Below are 15,773 nucleotides of genomic sequence, written 5' to 3'. Positions count from 1 at the left end.
CGATGCTATGCTAAGCTATGCCAGGCATGGTAAAGTGATCTGCTTAATACTGATGTCTTAGCAGCAGCGATATCCCCTCACTGCTTACAAGCCGTAATCTATTTCAGACGCATACGCAAGAACAGTCAGAAGTTAAATTTACAGACATATGAGAAACTCAAATCTGAGAGGCCAGACGTGTTTATACCGAATGTCCAAATATTCCCACAGACACACGATACTCCGTGTTATTACACAGAATAACACGGAGTAATCTGTAATAATGACAAGTGATTACGAACGTTAACAAACGCTAATGTGTTGGAAAGCTGCAAATTCACATCGACTAATTATTAATTGATTGGTTTGAATAATATATAATACTGCAATTACATTATTGTATTTAATAAAACAATCATTAACTGTTCATTTATTGAGGAACTATAAATAATATATATACTTTTTTACCAATACCTTGATCAAAATATCTTTGTTATTTATTTATATATTATTATGTATTCATGCATTTATTTATTAATAATAATTAAAAAAAATGCTAATTAAGTGGGAGGATGTTAATTTATAGTGTTTACTTTTGTTATTGGCTTACATTTTTTTGAATATTTCTGGCGAAACAATTATTTTGTAGGGAATTGTATGCAACTTTACCGCATTATATTTTCTTAAAACAACTAGACTTACTTTCAAAAAAGCGAGTAAGATTAATTTTACACTTAATATAATGTATTAGTTCGGATTTTAACTAACCTTATTCAATTACATGGAACCTGCTGACAATATACGTTTCATTTAAATACATATTTACATTTTTCGAGGGCACATATACAGTATATAGTTGTGTACTTACATGTTCCCCAATGGCGTATTACCTTTGAGCATGCATCAGCGTTGTGGTCGTCTGTTGAAAACTGATATATATAACGTTTAAAGCGATAGTTTACTCACTGAATACAATCTTAACCGACTGCAATGATTGTGAGAATGACAACTCCCATGATCCCTAGCGGCTACATGAGCCACCCATAGGGAGCCACCAAACTCGTTATTGCTGCCACAATTAATTCATAAAAATCGAATTTATGCAGTGAATTATCCACTTTGTGCATGCCCAATTTGACCTCAAGACACCTGGGCAAAGGGCAACATTAAGGTGAGCAGAGATGAAGAGTTCTGCCCATATATTGCACGATAAATCGATAGCATAATTATAGCCACAGGCCTAATTGAGCGTGTTCCCAGAAGAGTTGATCTACATTTGCTGATTATAAACAAGATAATTGTAGATCGTCCGGCCTGATAAAAATCAGACCTGTCGCCACATTCTGCTAAACGGCCTCCATGAAGGAAGGATACACTTATAAGGTTTTGGTTTATATTTGTCTTGTGCAACCAAATCGTATCCAGCATGCTGCGCCACATCAGAATAGTAACAGAGATATTCTATGCTATTACTGACGAGTTCATCTTCACGAGAGGAGCGCCAGAATATTCCTGCTGAGGCTCGAGGAACACCTGACGTGACACACGAGACAACATAAACACATCATATGTGGTATTATGATAAACAAATAGCAATGGGAGTTATGAGCTGATATTTACTGCTCCAAAATTCACACTATGGTAACTCTCTGCAGGTTGTAGTGTGTGTGTGTCTGTGTGTGTGTGTGTCTGTCTGTGTATGTGTGTGTCTGTCTGTCTGTGTCTGTCTGCGTGTGTGTCTGTCTGTCTGTGTGTGTGTCTCTCTGTGTGTGTGTGTGTCTGTGTGTGTGTCTGTCTGTGTGTGTCTCTGTCTGTGTGTGTGTGTGTGCATGTGTCTCTGTCTGTGTGTCTGTGTCTCTGTCTGTCTGTGTGTGTGTGTGTGTCTGTCTGTGTGTGTGTGTCTCTGTCTGTGTGCATGTCTGTGTGTGTGTCTGTGTGTGTCTCTGTCTGTCTGTGTCTCTGTGTGTGTGTGTGTGTGTGTGTGTGTCTCTGTGTCTGTGTGTGTAAGTGTGTCTGTTGCTGTAACTCAACACTAATCCCGGCGTGATCAGCGGTGGAAACGGTACAAACTGACCCGAGACAAGCTGAGGCACCTGCCGCGTTAATGTGAGACCTCGCAGAAGATGCTTTGATTTACTGCCTCCTCTTTTCCCCCCGGACCTCATTATGAAAAGGTCAGCGTGAGGCCAGCGTCGCTGAGAGGATGAACCTCGACGATACACAGAAGTGAACATGAGACGGGGAATTAAAAACATTCTGATAAGACAAGAGGGAGTCCATCGAAGCAAAAAGCTTCCATAACATGTGAAATTTGAGACTTATCAAACACAAATAATCATACTAGTGGGAAAGAAGACAAAATACACATTAAGTCATTCATTTGACCAATTTTGTCCAATTGCGTCTGAGCATTTCTCTAAAAATCAGAGGAGAGGATGAACCTCGACGATACACAGAAGTGAACATGAGACGGGGAATTGAAAACATTCTGATCAGACAAGAGGGAGTCCATCGATTTAAATGCACCTGTAGGATTGTACGGAACTGCCCCTCCCTACCTCAAGGAACTCCTCACCCCCCCATACCTCCTTGCGGACCACCCGTTCCAGCAACTCCAACTTCCTCAAACCCCCCAGGACTAAGCTCCGTACCATTGGGAGACCGGGCCCTCTGCTCGGCTGCTCCCAGTCTGTGGAACGCTCTCCCCGACCACATGAGAGCACCACAGACCGTGGAGGCTTTAAAAAAGGCCTCAAAACCCATCTCTTCAAAAGAGCCTTTTCCTAGACCTCTTTATCACCCTTTTATTTATTTATTGCTTTTTTTTTAATTCTACCGTGTTGTGTAATGTTTGTTTATACTGTTCATGCTCACTACTTGTAGCACTTCGGGATTTGAAATCAAATATGAAGTGCTTTATAAATTGAACCCATTATTATGACGGCAATGAAACGGTATATGCTCTATAAGGTGCTTTAGTATCTTCATGCACTACCAAATTTAAGATTTTGTGATATTTTGCTTCCATAACATGTCATATTTTAGACTTATCAAACACACATAAACCTAGTGGGATAGAAAACATACAAAATACACATTAAGACATTTATTTGCCCAATTCTGTCTAATTGCGTCTGAAAATGTCTCATAATTTCAGGGAGGAGAGAAACTGCCTTTTCAGACCATTTACATGCACCAAATTCTATATTACACACCACAGGAAATGTAAAAGGTATAGTACATGCAAATAAATATGAGACACCTGTTTTAACAAGGCATAACAACTTTATTGTTATACACATAACTTCATCTCCAAAGACTTTGCACAAATCAGTGGGGTAACATGAACCTTGAGATATCAAAAGTCTCCCGCAGTTCCTCGTCATTTCCGAAAATACTCAAACAATACATCTGCCTTTCACATCCCCAAAATGGTACATACAGTACAACCAATTAGAAATAAAGTATTTTTTTATCCACTGTCAAACATTATCATATGTGCATTACATTACCAATTACAAACAAGTTATATTCATTGTCAAAATACAGGTGTGCAAATTGTTAGAAAAATACCAACTCATATACCAGATTCTGGATTGTGCTCTGTAAAAATCCTTACAAATAGTATATAATAATCTATATATAAATGACTCCAACATGCAATGCTGCATTTCCAAAAATATCCCATACACTGTTCTGTTAAACCCTCCGAAGCTCCACCGCGCTCTGGTGAAGACGTTAAAACAAGAAAAGAGGGCGTGGCAAAAGGAGGGTGAAAAATGCATCACATTTTGTCGTAAAATCTTAAATAATTTAGTGTCCTGGTCTGCGTTGATGTCCACATTTTAATATATTGTTTGCTAATATCTGACGCTACTCCATATGTGATGTGTGCAGCAAATAAAACCATAGAAAGCCCTTTTTGTTTTTAAATGATGACCATCGATTGTACATTGAATAAATAATCAACCTCGGTCGTGATGACAGAAAAATGCATATAAATAACCACTTTTTTTTAAATCAAAGAAACTCATGCCATTTCTGCAACAAACACTACTAACAGAGGCTCTAAAGCGTGAGTCAGGCGATGACAACAGTCGAATATCCCCCGCACGACGACAAAGTTAAGACAAGGACGGCATCTCTTCCCCTCCCCCTTCCTCATCTCTTTCTGAGGTAAACAGAAGTTCTGTTAAAGACTTTTTAAAGGCATCTCTCCCTGGCGCCACATTCCCCATGGCCTCGACCTGAATAAACCCAACTTCCTGATCCATCCGACCCACCCAGTCTTTGCATTTTAGTGGAGACATTCAAAGCAAAACGAAAAGAACAGAGGAACTCAAACTGCTTCATTTCCTTCCTTCTGGTTTAATAAATAACATAAGACATTTGTTACTTCACTCTCTCAGAGCTACGTAGCTTTTAAACCTCCTTCCTCAACACAACCGGCTCAAAACCAGAGAATTTAAATGATGAGAGTCTGACAAAATAAATGGAAAATAAGGATTTTCTTTAATATATTACTTTACCCCCCCCTTCTTTTTTCCTTTTGGCAAAATATACTATAAGCTTTTCTTTGAAAAAATAAAACATATTGCACTTTCAGTAACGTGTAATGTCAAATTACAACTTAATAAAACGAAAAAGGGGGAAAACTAAATGAGAGTGGGGAGAAATGTTCCTTTTTCAACTACTAGCAACATTCAACAACAATCAAAAAGAAAAGAAACGAGATGTTAAAACTGTACCATGCACGGGGAGGTTTCAGAGCAGTGCATCCTGGGTAACGGTGGAGGGAGTTGTGTGAACAGAGTAAGACTGAGTGACCGTGGAGCAGTTTCCTCGTGCAGGATTTGGTGTAACCCCAGAAAACGAGCCCCTCCCTCAGCGATGCCCCCCCCAAAAGGGTCGCCTTCTCACATCTCCTCATCAAAACGTCAGATGGTAAAATAGAAAGGCAGCTGTTTGCTCCTGTCATATTTCAAAGTGCATCTCCACACTCCTGCGACCGTCCGTTTCCCACACTGTGTGGTTTTGCATTTTTAAACTTTTTTTATTTTTATTTATCATCTCACTAGACACGACATTTCCCCCCCAGGAGGAGCTGCTAATCGACAGGTGTGGCCCCCGAAGAAAAGGCCCCTGACAGGGTGGTGTTTTTTGGGGGGGGCCTTCACCTTCACTTCCTGATTCTCCTACGGCCGCCACCCCGTGTCTCACTGGGCGCCATTTTCTTTTTTCAAGGCCGGCGATGCAACTGTACCGGTCGCGAAGGTTTCACTGCAACATGAAGATAAGATAAGAAGTTCTTTATTGATCACAATTTGGGACATTTTGGCATCGCAGCAGCATCAAAAGACATGGCATTAGGCGCATTCACACCAAGTACTTTTCCCACAAAGGTTCCTGAGAACTCTTTAGTTCTCATGAACTAAGGACAGATCGCGTTCACACCGGAATAAGTTCCTGGGGAAGGCAAATGAAGCCGCTGACGTCACTTCTTCTTCTTCTGCTTTGGGTTTACTGGCAGGCCGCAAACCACTTCACGTGTATACTGCCACCCGGAGTCCCCGGCCGGAAGTCCCCGGAGTTGGGGAAGGCTTCAGTAGAAGCTGCTGGGACTCCCAGCAGCTTCTACTGAAGCCTTCCGAGTAAATCGCCAGAACGCAGACACCTCCTCATCTCCACTGCTCCCATGTTTTATTTTGTGTTGCCATAAGTTAGTCTCTCTGCGTTTCTGCGCTAATGCTAATGCTAATAATGCTAATGCGAGGATAATAAAATGGCGGCTTCACAAAACCTTTTGGGAGTTTTACGCGGCATGGTTTGCAATCCGCCCAGCCAATCAGGCACAGGAACCTTTTCCTCCCACGAAAGTCCCTGCTCTCTAGCAGGGACGGAGGGGGGAGAAAAAGGTTCTCATGAACTAATTTGAGTTCCGGCTCTTTTTAGTGTGAACGCGACATTTCGGAACTATATCGGAACTAAAGTGGGAAAAGTACTGCGGTGTGAACGCGGCTATTGTACAATAACAATGTAAAGACTAGAAATAAACAAGAAAGTAGAAGTAGGGGTGGATCTAATGACACATGGAGTATAAAAAGGTCAGATTCATATTTGTAAATACTTATAAATACATAATTCAGGGGTGTTTAAAGTCTGAAACTGTGCGTATTCACTTCGGCAAAGTAAACCTTACTTTACTGGTTTACTTTTGCTCAATTCCTGGATGCCTTTGAGATCATAACTTAGATATCTGATCCCATAAACGTGAGAAAATTGGGAGTTTAACTTCAGAGTACACATTAAACATACTAATTTCCTGTCCTTTCAATTTTTTAACTCAGTTTCTGTATTCGGACAATGGGAAGAACAGTAAAATCCCCCGAAGTTTAGGCTAGATCGGTTCATTACATTACTCTGAATTATGGATTCATTGGTCTGGGTGATGTTTTAAAAAGAAACAAAGACAAACGTCGATTGGTGCTTTTTAAATGTCAATATTTTCCATTTTCCTTACTCCTCTTTGAAAGTTAAGTTGATATCTTTAACTTGTTCACGTAAAAATATATTTACATTTTTGGGGAACACTGATAGTCGTTCTTTTACATTTTATAAACCAATCAATCTACCATTTGATCCAGATTATATGAACAGGTTAATCAATAATGAAACTAATGCTTAGTTGCAGCCCTATGTGATCTTCTGTGAGTAACTAACTGTAATATTACGTAACATCCATTCAGGGAGCCTCTCACTTTGAACACCTCTGCATTAAATCATCTCGTGCGTTTCCATTTACAACTGATGAATAAAAGTGTGCGGTAGAATAAATGAACGTACCTGAGAAACAGCATCATCATGTCAGAAAATGGACAAATATAATTGCAAGGCCAATATTCAGCAGCATAACCATAGCAACAAGCACCGAGTTAGGACCCTGCAAAAAAGAAAAGGCATTATGATTAATACCAGATATTACATAATAATATACAACAACTATCACACCATTGATACAGACTGAGAAAATATGAAGCATCGAGGAATAGAAATGTATTCAGGTCTGCTTTTTGTCACCTCTCTTGTTTGCTATTACGAGAAATGTGAATTAATTATACTTGACTGCTCATGGTTTATGTAAAATTAGCTAAGACATGTAGTTGTAGTGAGTCTTACCAACCGATAGCATCTGACACAAGTTACCTGGTTTCTAATTGAGACTTTTATTTGTCAAAATGTGGAGTCTGGACCCTGAAGGCAGCATCTCTACAAAAAGCCAATGGGATTTCTCCATGTGATTCTGGATTATTCAACGTTAATGATACTTGCACGTTTTTTTCAGCAGGATAATCTCCACATATTAACACCACTTTATGATTTCTAAAGTAAAAAGTTAATGTTGGGCTATAAAGGAACTACAGCTCGGTCACATGACTTCACGTCACCACCGCTAAGTTAAAGGTGGCTAATGTTGGGCTATAAAGGAACTACAGCACGGTCACATGACTTCACGCCACCACCACTAAGCTAAAGGAGGCTAATGTTGGGCTATAAGGGAACTACAGCACGGTCACATGACTTCACGTCACCACCGCTAAGTTAAAGGTGGCTAATGTTGGGCTATAAAGGAACTACAGCACGGTCACATGACTTCACGCCACCACCGCTAAGCTAAAGGAGGCTAATGTTGGGCTATAAAGGAACTACAGCACGGTCACATAACTTCACGCCACCACCACTAAGCTAAAGGTGGCTAATGTTGGGCTATAAAGGAACTACAGCAGGGTCACATGACTTCACGTCACCACCGCTAAGCTAAAGGAGGCTAATGTTGGGCTATAAAGGAACTACAGCACGGTCACATGACTTCACGCCACCACCACTAAGCTAAAGGAGGCTAATATTGGGCTATAAAGGAACTACATCACGGTCACATGACTTCACGTCACCACCGCTAAGCTAAAGGTGGCTAATGTTGGGCTATAAAGGAACTACAGCACGGTCACATGACTTCACGTCAGCACCGCTAAGCTAAAGGAGGCTAATGTTGGGCTATAAAGGAACTACATCACGGTCACATGACTTCACGTCACCACCGCTAAGCTAAAGGTGGCTAATGTTGGGCTATAAAGGAACTATAGCACGGTCACATGACTTCACGTCAGCACCGCTAAGCTAAAGGTGGCTAATGTTGGGCTATAAAAGAACTACAGCACGGTCACATGACTTCACGCCACCACCACTAAGCTAAAGGAGGCTAATATTGGGCTATAAAGGAACTACATCACGGTCACATGACTTCACGTCACCACCGCTAAGCTAAAGGTGGCTAATGTTGGGCTATAAAGGAACTACAGCACGGTCACATGACTTCACGTCAGCACCGCTAAGCTAAAGGAGGCTAATGTTGGGCTATAAAGGAACTACATCACGGTCACATGACTTCACGTCACCACCGCTAAGCTAAAGGTGGCTAATGTTGGGCTATAAAGGAACTATAGCACGGTCACATGACTTCACGTCAGCACCGCTAAGCTAAAGGTGGCTAATGTTGGGCTATAAAGGAACTACATCACGGTCACATGACTTCACGTCACCACCGCTAAACTAAAGGTGGCTAATGTTGGGCTATAAAGGAACTACAGCACGGTCACATGACTTCACGTCAGCACCGCTAAGCTAAAGGTGGCTAATGTTGGGCTATAAAGGAACTACAGCACGGTCACATGACTTCACGTCACCACCGCTAAGCTAAAGGTGGCTAATGTTGGGCTATTAAGGAATTACAGCACGGTCACATGACTTCATATCACCACCGCTAAGCTAAAGGAAGCTAATGTTGGGCTATAAAGGAACTACTGCACGGTCACATGACTTCACGTCACCACCGCTAAACTAAAGGTGGCTAATGTTGGGCTATTAAGGAACTACAGCACGGTCACATGAATTCACGTCACCACCGCTAAACTAAAGGTGGCTAATGTTGGGCTATTAAGGAACTACAGCACGGTCACATGACTTCACGTCACCACCGCTAAGCTAAAGGAAGCTAATGTTGGGCTATTAAGGAATTACAGCACGGTCACATGACTTCACGTCACCACCGCTAAACTAAAGGTGGCTAATGTTGGGCTATTAAGGAACTACAGCACGGTCACATGACTTCACGTCACCATCGCTAAGCTAAAGGCGGCTAACGTTGTCCGTGTTGGCATTTAGTCGTCTCATTTAGACACTTGTTAGCAACTGCCATTTTTAAAGTAAAGAACCAAACGTAAATATCTCTCAAGCTTGTGTTTACTACAGAAATGCTGTCTTATTTCAAGGTTTAAAGACTCATTCCTGCACTTACTGTCTCCTCCATGCTGTCTGCGATCTCCATGCTGGCTTTCTTTGCGTCTGCGAGGCTCTTTGGCTTTAGGGAATCCTGCTTCCTGAGTTTGGGGTCGCTCTTGTTCTCCCGTAGAGAAGGTTTCGGAGTGATGCTGTAGGATTTTGGGGGCTGTGGGGGCATTCGTGCCAGATCCAGGATGGTTGGCTCTTCTTCTCTATCCTCCTCGGGGTCTGGGGGTGGACGGACCCTCGTTGGGGCTTTGACGTAGTAGCTGTGGTACTCACTATGGACCTCTCCATTAACAGGGACTGAAGGAGGAGGAGATGCAGATGCAGGTGGAGGCTGAGATTTAGCAGGTTTTGGGGGAGCCTCAGCAACAGGGACCCTTTCCTCTTTACTCAACTTCCTGCCTGACTTCGTCTTCTCCTCCTTGCTTGTTTTATGCGAGGGTTTCTCCTCCTTGCTGGTTTTTCGGGAGGGTTTCTCCTCCTTGCTGGTTTTGCGGCTGCTGCTGCTGTTGGGAAGCTGATCCTTCTTCTTCTTGCTGGAGTGAGGCGAGGGGGGAGGCGTGACCACGGCATTTGCCACGGGGGAACGAGGGGGAGTCGTGCCCTTTCGGTAGAATTGGGGAGAATCTTTGTTGGCTTTCTCCGTCTTTTCAACAGGGACCTCTTTAATCTCCACTGGCTCCTTCTGAGGCTGTTTGATGTAGTCAGGCCCTGCAGGGGGAGGGAGGGGAGACACTTTAACATTAACATCTTTACACCTGAACACACCTGAGTTTGTGTATTAATATCACAAGTCATAGAGCAAGGAGATCCTGTTTAGTGGTTTTGTTCTAACTTTGGAAAACGATACAATAAGAGGCTTTGTTGTCAGATCTGAAATGTTTTTTTGCATCACAGCAGCTCCATTTGCAACGTCAACAAGGACAAATATTAAGACATATAACATGACATTACAATCACTGAAGACAATGTGTTAAAGACCCTTTAATGTGCATTTGATCTAGGATTTAACTCAGTGTTTAATTTGAGGATTTACTGGCGCACATAAGAGTGCAAAGAACTTTTAGTTTTTCCTCTGTGAAACCTCCAAGTCTGAAGTCAAAGACAATGAAGAAGTGTCTCAATAATTATATAAGAATATCTGTGGAGGAGACTCTAAATAAGTTGTATAGAAGTCTATGAGCACATAAACCTAATATTCACATGATTTAATAACTCAGTAAACCATGTTAGGTCTCAATAAAGCAGTGTTTTCTTTTTTACCAACCAAAAATATACAAAATCTCCACTATCTGAGGTTCAGAGCCAACACCATGCTACTCAGACATGAGGATAATCTTTCCGTCCTGAGCCCAGTTGAACTTTCAATTAAAATATTCATGAATTAACATTATATATGCAACCCTGCTGCACAGAGTGGGGGAAACAGCCTGATTAATGCAGGGTCACAAACACCATTTTCACAAAGAAAGCTCGTCTTCATCATCAGCCATTCTCTTTTATCAGAGCCATGACTCCCTGGATAATAAACATCACGGCTGTACATGAAGAAAGACCACCTTAAAGCGCTGAGATGAGTCTTGATTTGGTCCCTTAAGACTCTTAAATATCACACATTGTGATGTGCAGATACTCAGATCCAGACTGAACGCACGCTCCTCTCTAAGTGTGTGTTTTGAACATTCATTATGAACGTTACATCCTCTAATAAGTGAACAAAAGGTCCTCGATCTGAATGTTAATTGCTTTTTTTGCATGCGAGAAAAATGACACTTTATCCGTCCCTTTGTTCCGTGTTGAATTAATATTTATTAGAGACATTGGGCTCGTTGTTTTTTTTCCTCACTTCTCCTAAATTAGACGGTGTCAGAGTGACGAACAGAAGGACAATGGCGCTTTGTTAGAAGTAAATCACATGGTACGAGAAGGATCCTCCGCATCCCATAAAGTGTGAAATACAGAGAAATGCATAAAAACAGTTATACAGGCAGTTGATTTTATATTAAGTATAAGGGAAGACTGCTTTTTTACTTCTATTCACCCAACCAGACACTTTAAACTGAGTCAGTGACGACGCATACATGCAGAACATATTGAATTGTCTTGTCTACCCTTTTTCTGAACAATTTAAATATCTATCTATTAGCATGGATTATAAAAATACATATTACACTTATATTCCTCTTTAAATGCAGGCATCAAAAGTTAGTTTTTTCAGCATCTTGTCCATCATGTAAGCAGCTCGGTAGCAGTAACGTATTTTTAAGGATAGGTCAAGAAACGGAATACTTTGTGCCTGTAAACGTCGTCAAAATAAGGTGACTTTATTCAGATTATTGTGTTTAAAGCGAGTATATCTCAGAGATCAATGAAAGGATTTACAAGACACCTCTTATATGCATGCCACCCGAAGTTTTCAAACTGTAATTCAATATAAAATAATTGATATGAATTCAGATTTGTCTCCTTTCCATCTAGGAGCAATAGAGCAAACATCAAATCCAGAAGGGAACAAGTCCGCAGTACTCTAAAGCCCAAAGTCATTTTCAGACGCATGGCTTTTGTAATTTGTTTCATAACTTTAATAACCACTACAAAGAGACTTAGGGGGAGACATTAGAACATCTGCGGGGCTTATTATATATCCTCTGGGATTCATTTCACACCATAACTCAATAAGAGCGAGGACTTGGTGTGCGGGCCGAGCAGTTTCACGCTGTTTGGGGACAGATTCCTGCCAAGGCTTCCAGACATTTCCTGAATGCTTCTGGACACTTAAACGACCCGCGGACTCACACACTCACACTGAGGTGCAACTCCAGCAGGAAGGAATACTCCTGAAGACACGCCGCATCCAAAACTATGCTGAACATGCTTTTACAATACTAAAGCTGCTGTAGATCAATGGAGATGCATTTATATTGAGTATTTATATTGATTCAGATTCGGCTCGTTGCCTACAAGGCAAGGCAAGTTTATTTATATAGCACTTTTCAACACAAGGCAATTCAAAGTGCTTTACAAAAAACGAAAGACATTAAGAAAATGGCATTTAAAATCAGTCATTAAAAAGAAAAGCTAATAAATTAAACATTAAAAGAAAAAAGTACATGGATAAAAGTTACAGTGCAGTTTAAGATGTAAATAGTTCAATTAAAAGCAGCGACAAAAAGAAAAGTCTTCTTGCTGGATTTAAAAGTAGTCAGAGTTGCAGCGGACCTGCAGGTTTCTGGGAGTTTGTTCCAGATATTTGGAGCATAATAACTGAACGCTGCTTCTCCATGTTTAGTTCTGACTCTGGGGACAGAAAGCTGACCAGTCCCTGAAGACCTGAGAGATCTGGATGGTTCATCATTTAGCAGGAGGTCAGAAATGTATTTTGGGCCTAAACCATTCAGTGCTTTATAAACCAGCAGCAGTATTTAGAAATCTATTCTTTGACACACAGGAAGCCAGTGTAAAGACTTCAGAACAGGAGTGATCCACTTTCTTAGTGTTAGTGAGGACTCGAGCAGCGGCGTTCTGAATCAGCTGCAGCTTCCTAATAGATGTTTTAGTGAGACCTGTGAAGACACCATTGCAGTAGTCGAGTCACTGAAGATAAAAGCATGGACAAGTTTTTCCAAATCCTGCTGTGACATTAGTCTTTTAATCCTAGATATATTCTTTAGGTGATAGTAGGCTGATTTAGTAACAGTTTTAATGTGACTGTTGAAACTCAGGTCAGAGTCCATGACTACACCTAGATTTCTGGCTCTATCTGTTGTTTTGAACATTGCACACTGAAGCTCAGCGCTAACTTTTATACAGAAATAATTGTGCAAACATCAAATGTAAAAGGGATGTGATGCTCTTTAAAAAACGGTATCTATCGATTGTAGATGTATTTAAGTGTGTAGATCTTGTCGTAATGAGTCAGGGATTACATTTGCATGAACTTAGACTCAAAAGTCGATTGTGTTTGGTTTTTAGGAACACTGATCAGATGCAGCCTTTAAAGAGGGGTTTTGAAATGGCCAAAATATTTTTAAAAACTCAACCGAAATTCAAATAAGGACTAAGGCTGCAGCTATTTCATAATTTAATAATAGTTTGGTGAATAACATATCAGCAAATAGTGAAAAAGGTCCATTGAACTCCAAGTTAATGAATCATCTACAGACTAATGGATCAACTACAGACTGCTCATCATTGCATCACTGCTTTGAGGTTTATTAGAATATAATCTTTCCTTTAAGCGCTGTGTGTCAGTTGTCTTCATGTTAATCCAAACCACTGCACATTTTCTGCTCTACTGCACTCTTGGCAAAACACACGCGCTGACAATGACACACACACACACACACACACACACACACACACACACACACACACACACACACACACACACACACACACACACACACACACACACACACACACACACACACACACACGATCATACAGTATACTCTCACAAAACACACGACTGATTGGCCGTTTAAGACAGTGTCACCCTGCTGACCTGAATATGAGAAGAGTAGGGCAGGTCAGTGTGAGCGTGTGTGTGTGTGTGTGTGTGTGTGTGTGTGTGTGTGTGTGTGTGTGTGTGTGTGTGTGTCGTTATCACATATGCTGCCGCTGTGCATCATTTTGGCTTCAAATGAAGATTCATACTGTACACAGACAGTATCACATGATATAAAGCACAGCGTTAAAGCTCAATTTTGACTAAAAGAAAATGTGTTTTTTCACCACTTGAATCTCGAGTCACACTTCCCATCTTATAAACATTGTTAGCATGCATAATAATCTGCTTTAAGCACTGTATAATTATAGTTATACGCACTCTTCAGTATTCATTATGCCTTGTAAGAATAACCACAACACATTTCACAATGACTCGAGGTCAGGTTCACGATGCTTCATAATTACAGCTGACTCACTGACCTATTACTGTGCGAAGAATAGTAATATATTATTATTAAAATAGTTTAAATGCACAATACAGATGATAATCACTGCTATAATACATTATGATGTGAGGCTGTTATCCGATGTGGTTGTTTAGTGCTGCTTCATCTTGTTTGTTCATGGATATAAACAGACTGCTGCTATAAAATGATCACATGCACAGGGATATCAAAATCTATTTCAACATGAAAATGTGTTTCATTGTGTCTTTAAGTCAAGTACAAACGTCAGTGAAGCGCTCGTTGTGTTGTTCATTGATGCTGCATTAGATTATGTTTTATTATTATCACATTCTTGATATATAGTGTAATATATGTATAGGTCTGTTCTGTGGGTGGTGATCTCAGCAGGGTCTCTTCACAGTTATATTTAATATTCATGACTCAATTTGCAGCGTTTTGCAGATTTTCTCTTTCCTCCTCCTCACAGTAACAGATGGGCGGGGGGGGGGCCTTTGTTGAACCACATTATTTCCGCTTCTCTTACTTAACATGCACACTACCAGGCTCATGATTAACACCAGGATAAGCTCAACTGGGATACTGATGAGCATGTACACACACGTACACACATGCTAATAACGGGTGTGTGTGTGAGGCCACATGCAAAGAAGGCCTCACGTTCATACATGTGACAGATGGAGAAAGGGCATGAAAACATCGCATGTATGAGGTAACAAATATATATTTTGTGGATCTAAAAACATTAATAGATATTTAAAATTGGTTATTGTGCATTTGTGTCTCTTTTATGATACTGATGAGCATGTAGACACACTTACACACATGCAAATAAAGTGTGTGTGTCTGTGTGTGGGTATGTGTGGCCTAGCATTACCATCCTTGTGGGGACCTATACGTTTACATGCAGAAAAACCTTCATAACACACAAGGTAATAACCAGAAAAGCATGACATGGGGCCTTTAAGAGGTGCTGGATTATTATGTTTATTTTAACATTTGATCAATACCAGTATATTGCAACATCCTTGCCTGGAAGGTTACACTTTTTATGGATCCAAATAGATCCCATTATTTGGGAGTTTTTTTAAGTTTGATATGTTTCTTGGAGGTCTTTCATCATTCCAATTTCCTCTCCGAATTAAATAGGGATAAACGATATCAGCAGTATCTGCAGATAAAGGCTTCAAATGAAGTATCGGCCATACATGCACATTCCCTTGAGTACTACAGGCCGATACGGTAAATACAACTAAGTACGGCATGCTTTACATGTAACCCAATATATATTTTTCACATTTTACCCCACGAATGTGCACTTTTTGGAGCAAAGGAAGGCAAACGAAAACAGAGTAAGTGACAGACAATACGGTAACGCAAAAAGTGTCCTTTTTTGAAAAGCAATCACAATAACAGAGGATAACTACAGGAGGGACTTCTCTGATATTAGGCAGACAGAAGTATGTGCCTATCTGCATCACCAACGACCAGGACAATACTGCAAATAGCTTTTAAAATAGTACCGTATCCTTGAGAGAA

The 15,773-nt window shown here is 40.7% G+C and overlaps 1 protein-coding gene across 1 annotated transcript in view; it reads right to left on the bottom strand.

The window, feature by feature from the left end:
• Nucleotides 1-3,244: 3,244 nt before the first annotated feature.
• Nucleotides 3,245-15,773, bottom strand: part of LOC117561432 (junctophilin-1-like) — a gene marked incomplete at its 5' end in the record, with an annotated part of 18,040 nt that continues 5,511 nt past the window's right edge. Inside the window, 3 exons of the mRNA XM_034238850.1 lie at nt 3,245-5,259; nt 6,823-6,919; nt 9,332-10,032. Coding sequence (XP_034094741.1) covers nt 6,839-6,919; nt 9,332-10,032 — 782 coding nt within the window. The remainder of the gene's footprint in view (nt 5,260-6,822; nt 6,920-9,331; nt 10,033-15,773) is intronic.

Source organism: Gymnodraco acuticeps, unplaced genomic scaffold (assembly GCF_902827175.1).
Source record: "Gymnodraco acuticeps unplaced genomic scaffold, fGymAcu1.1, whole genome shotgun sequence".
NCBI lineage: Eukaryota > Metazoa > Chordata > Actinopteri > Perciformes > Bathydraconidae > Gymnodraco > Gymnodraco acuticeps.
This window is presented reverse-complemented; position numbering and strand designations above follow the sequence as displayed.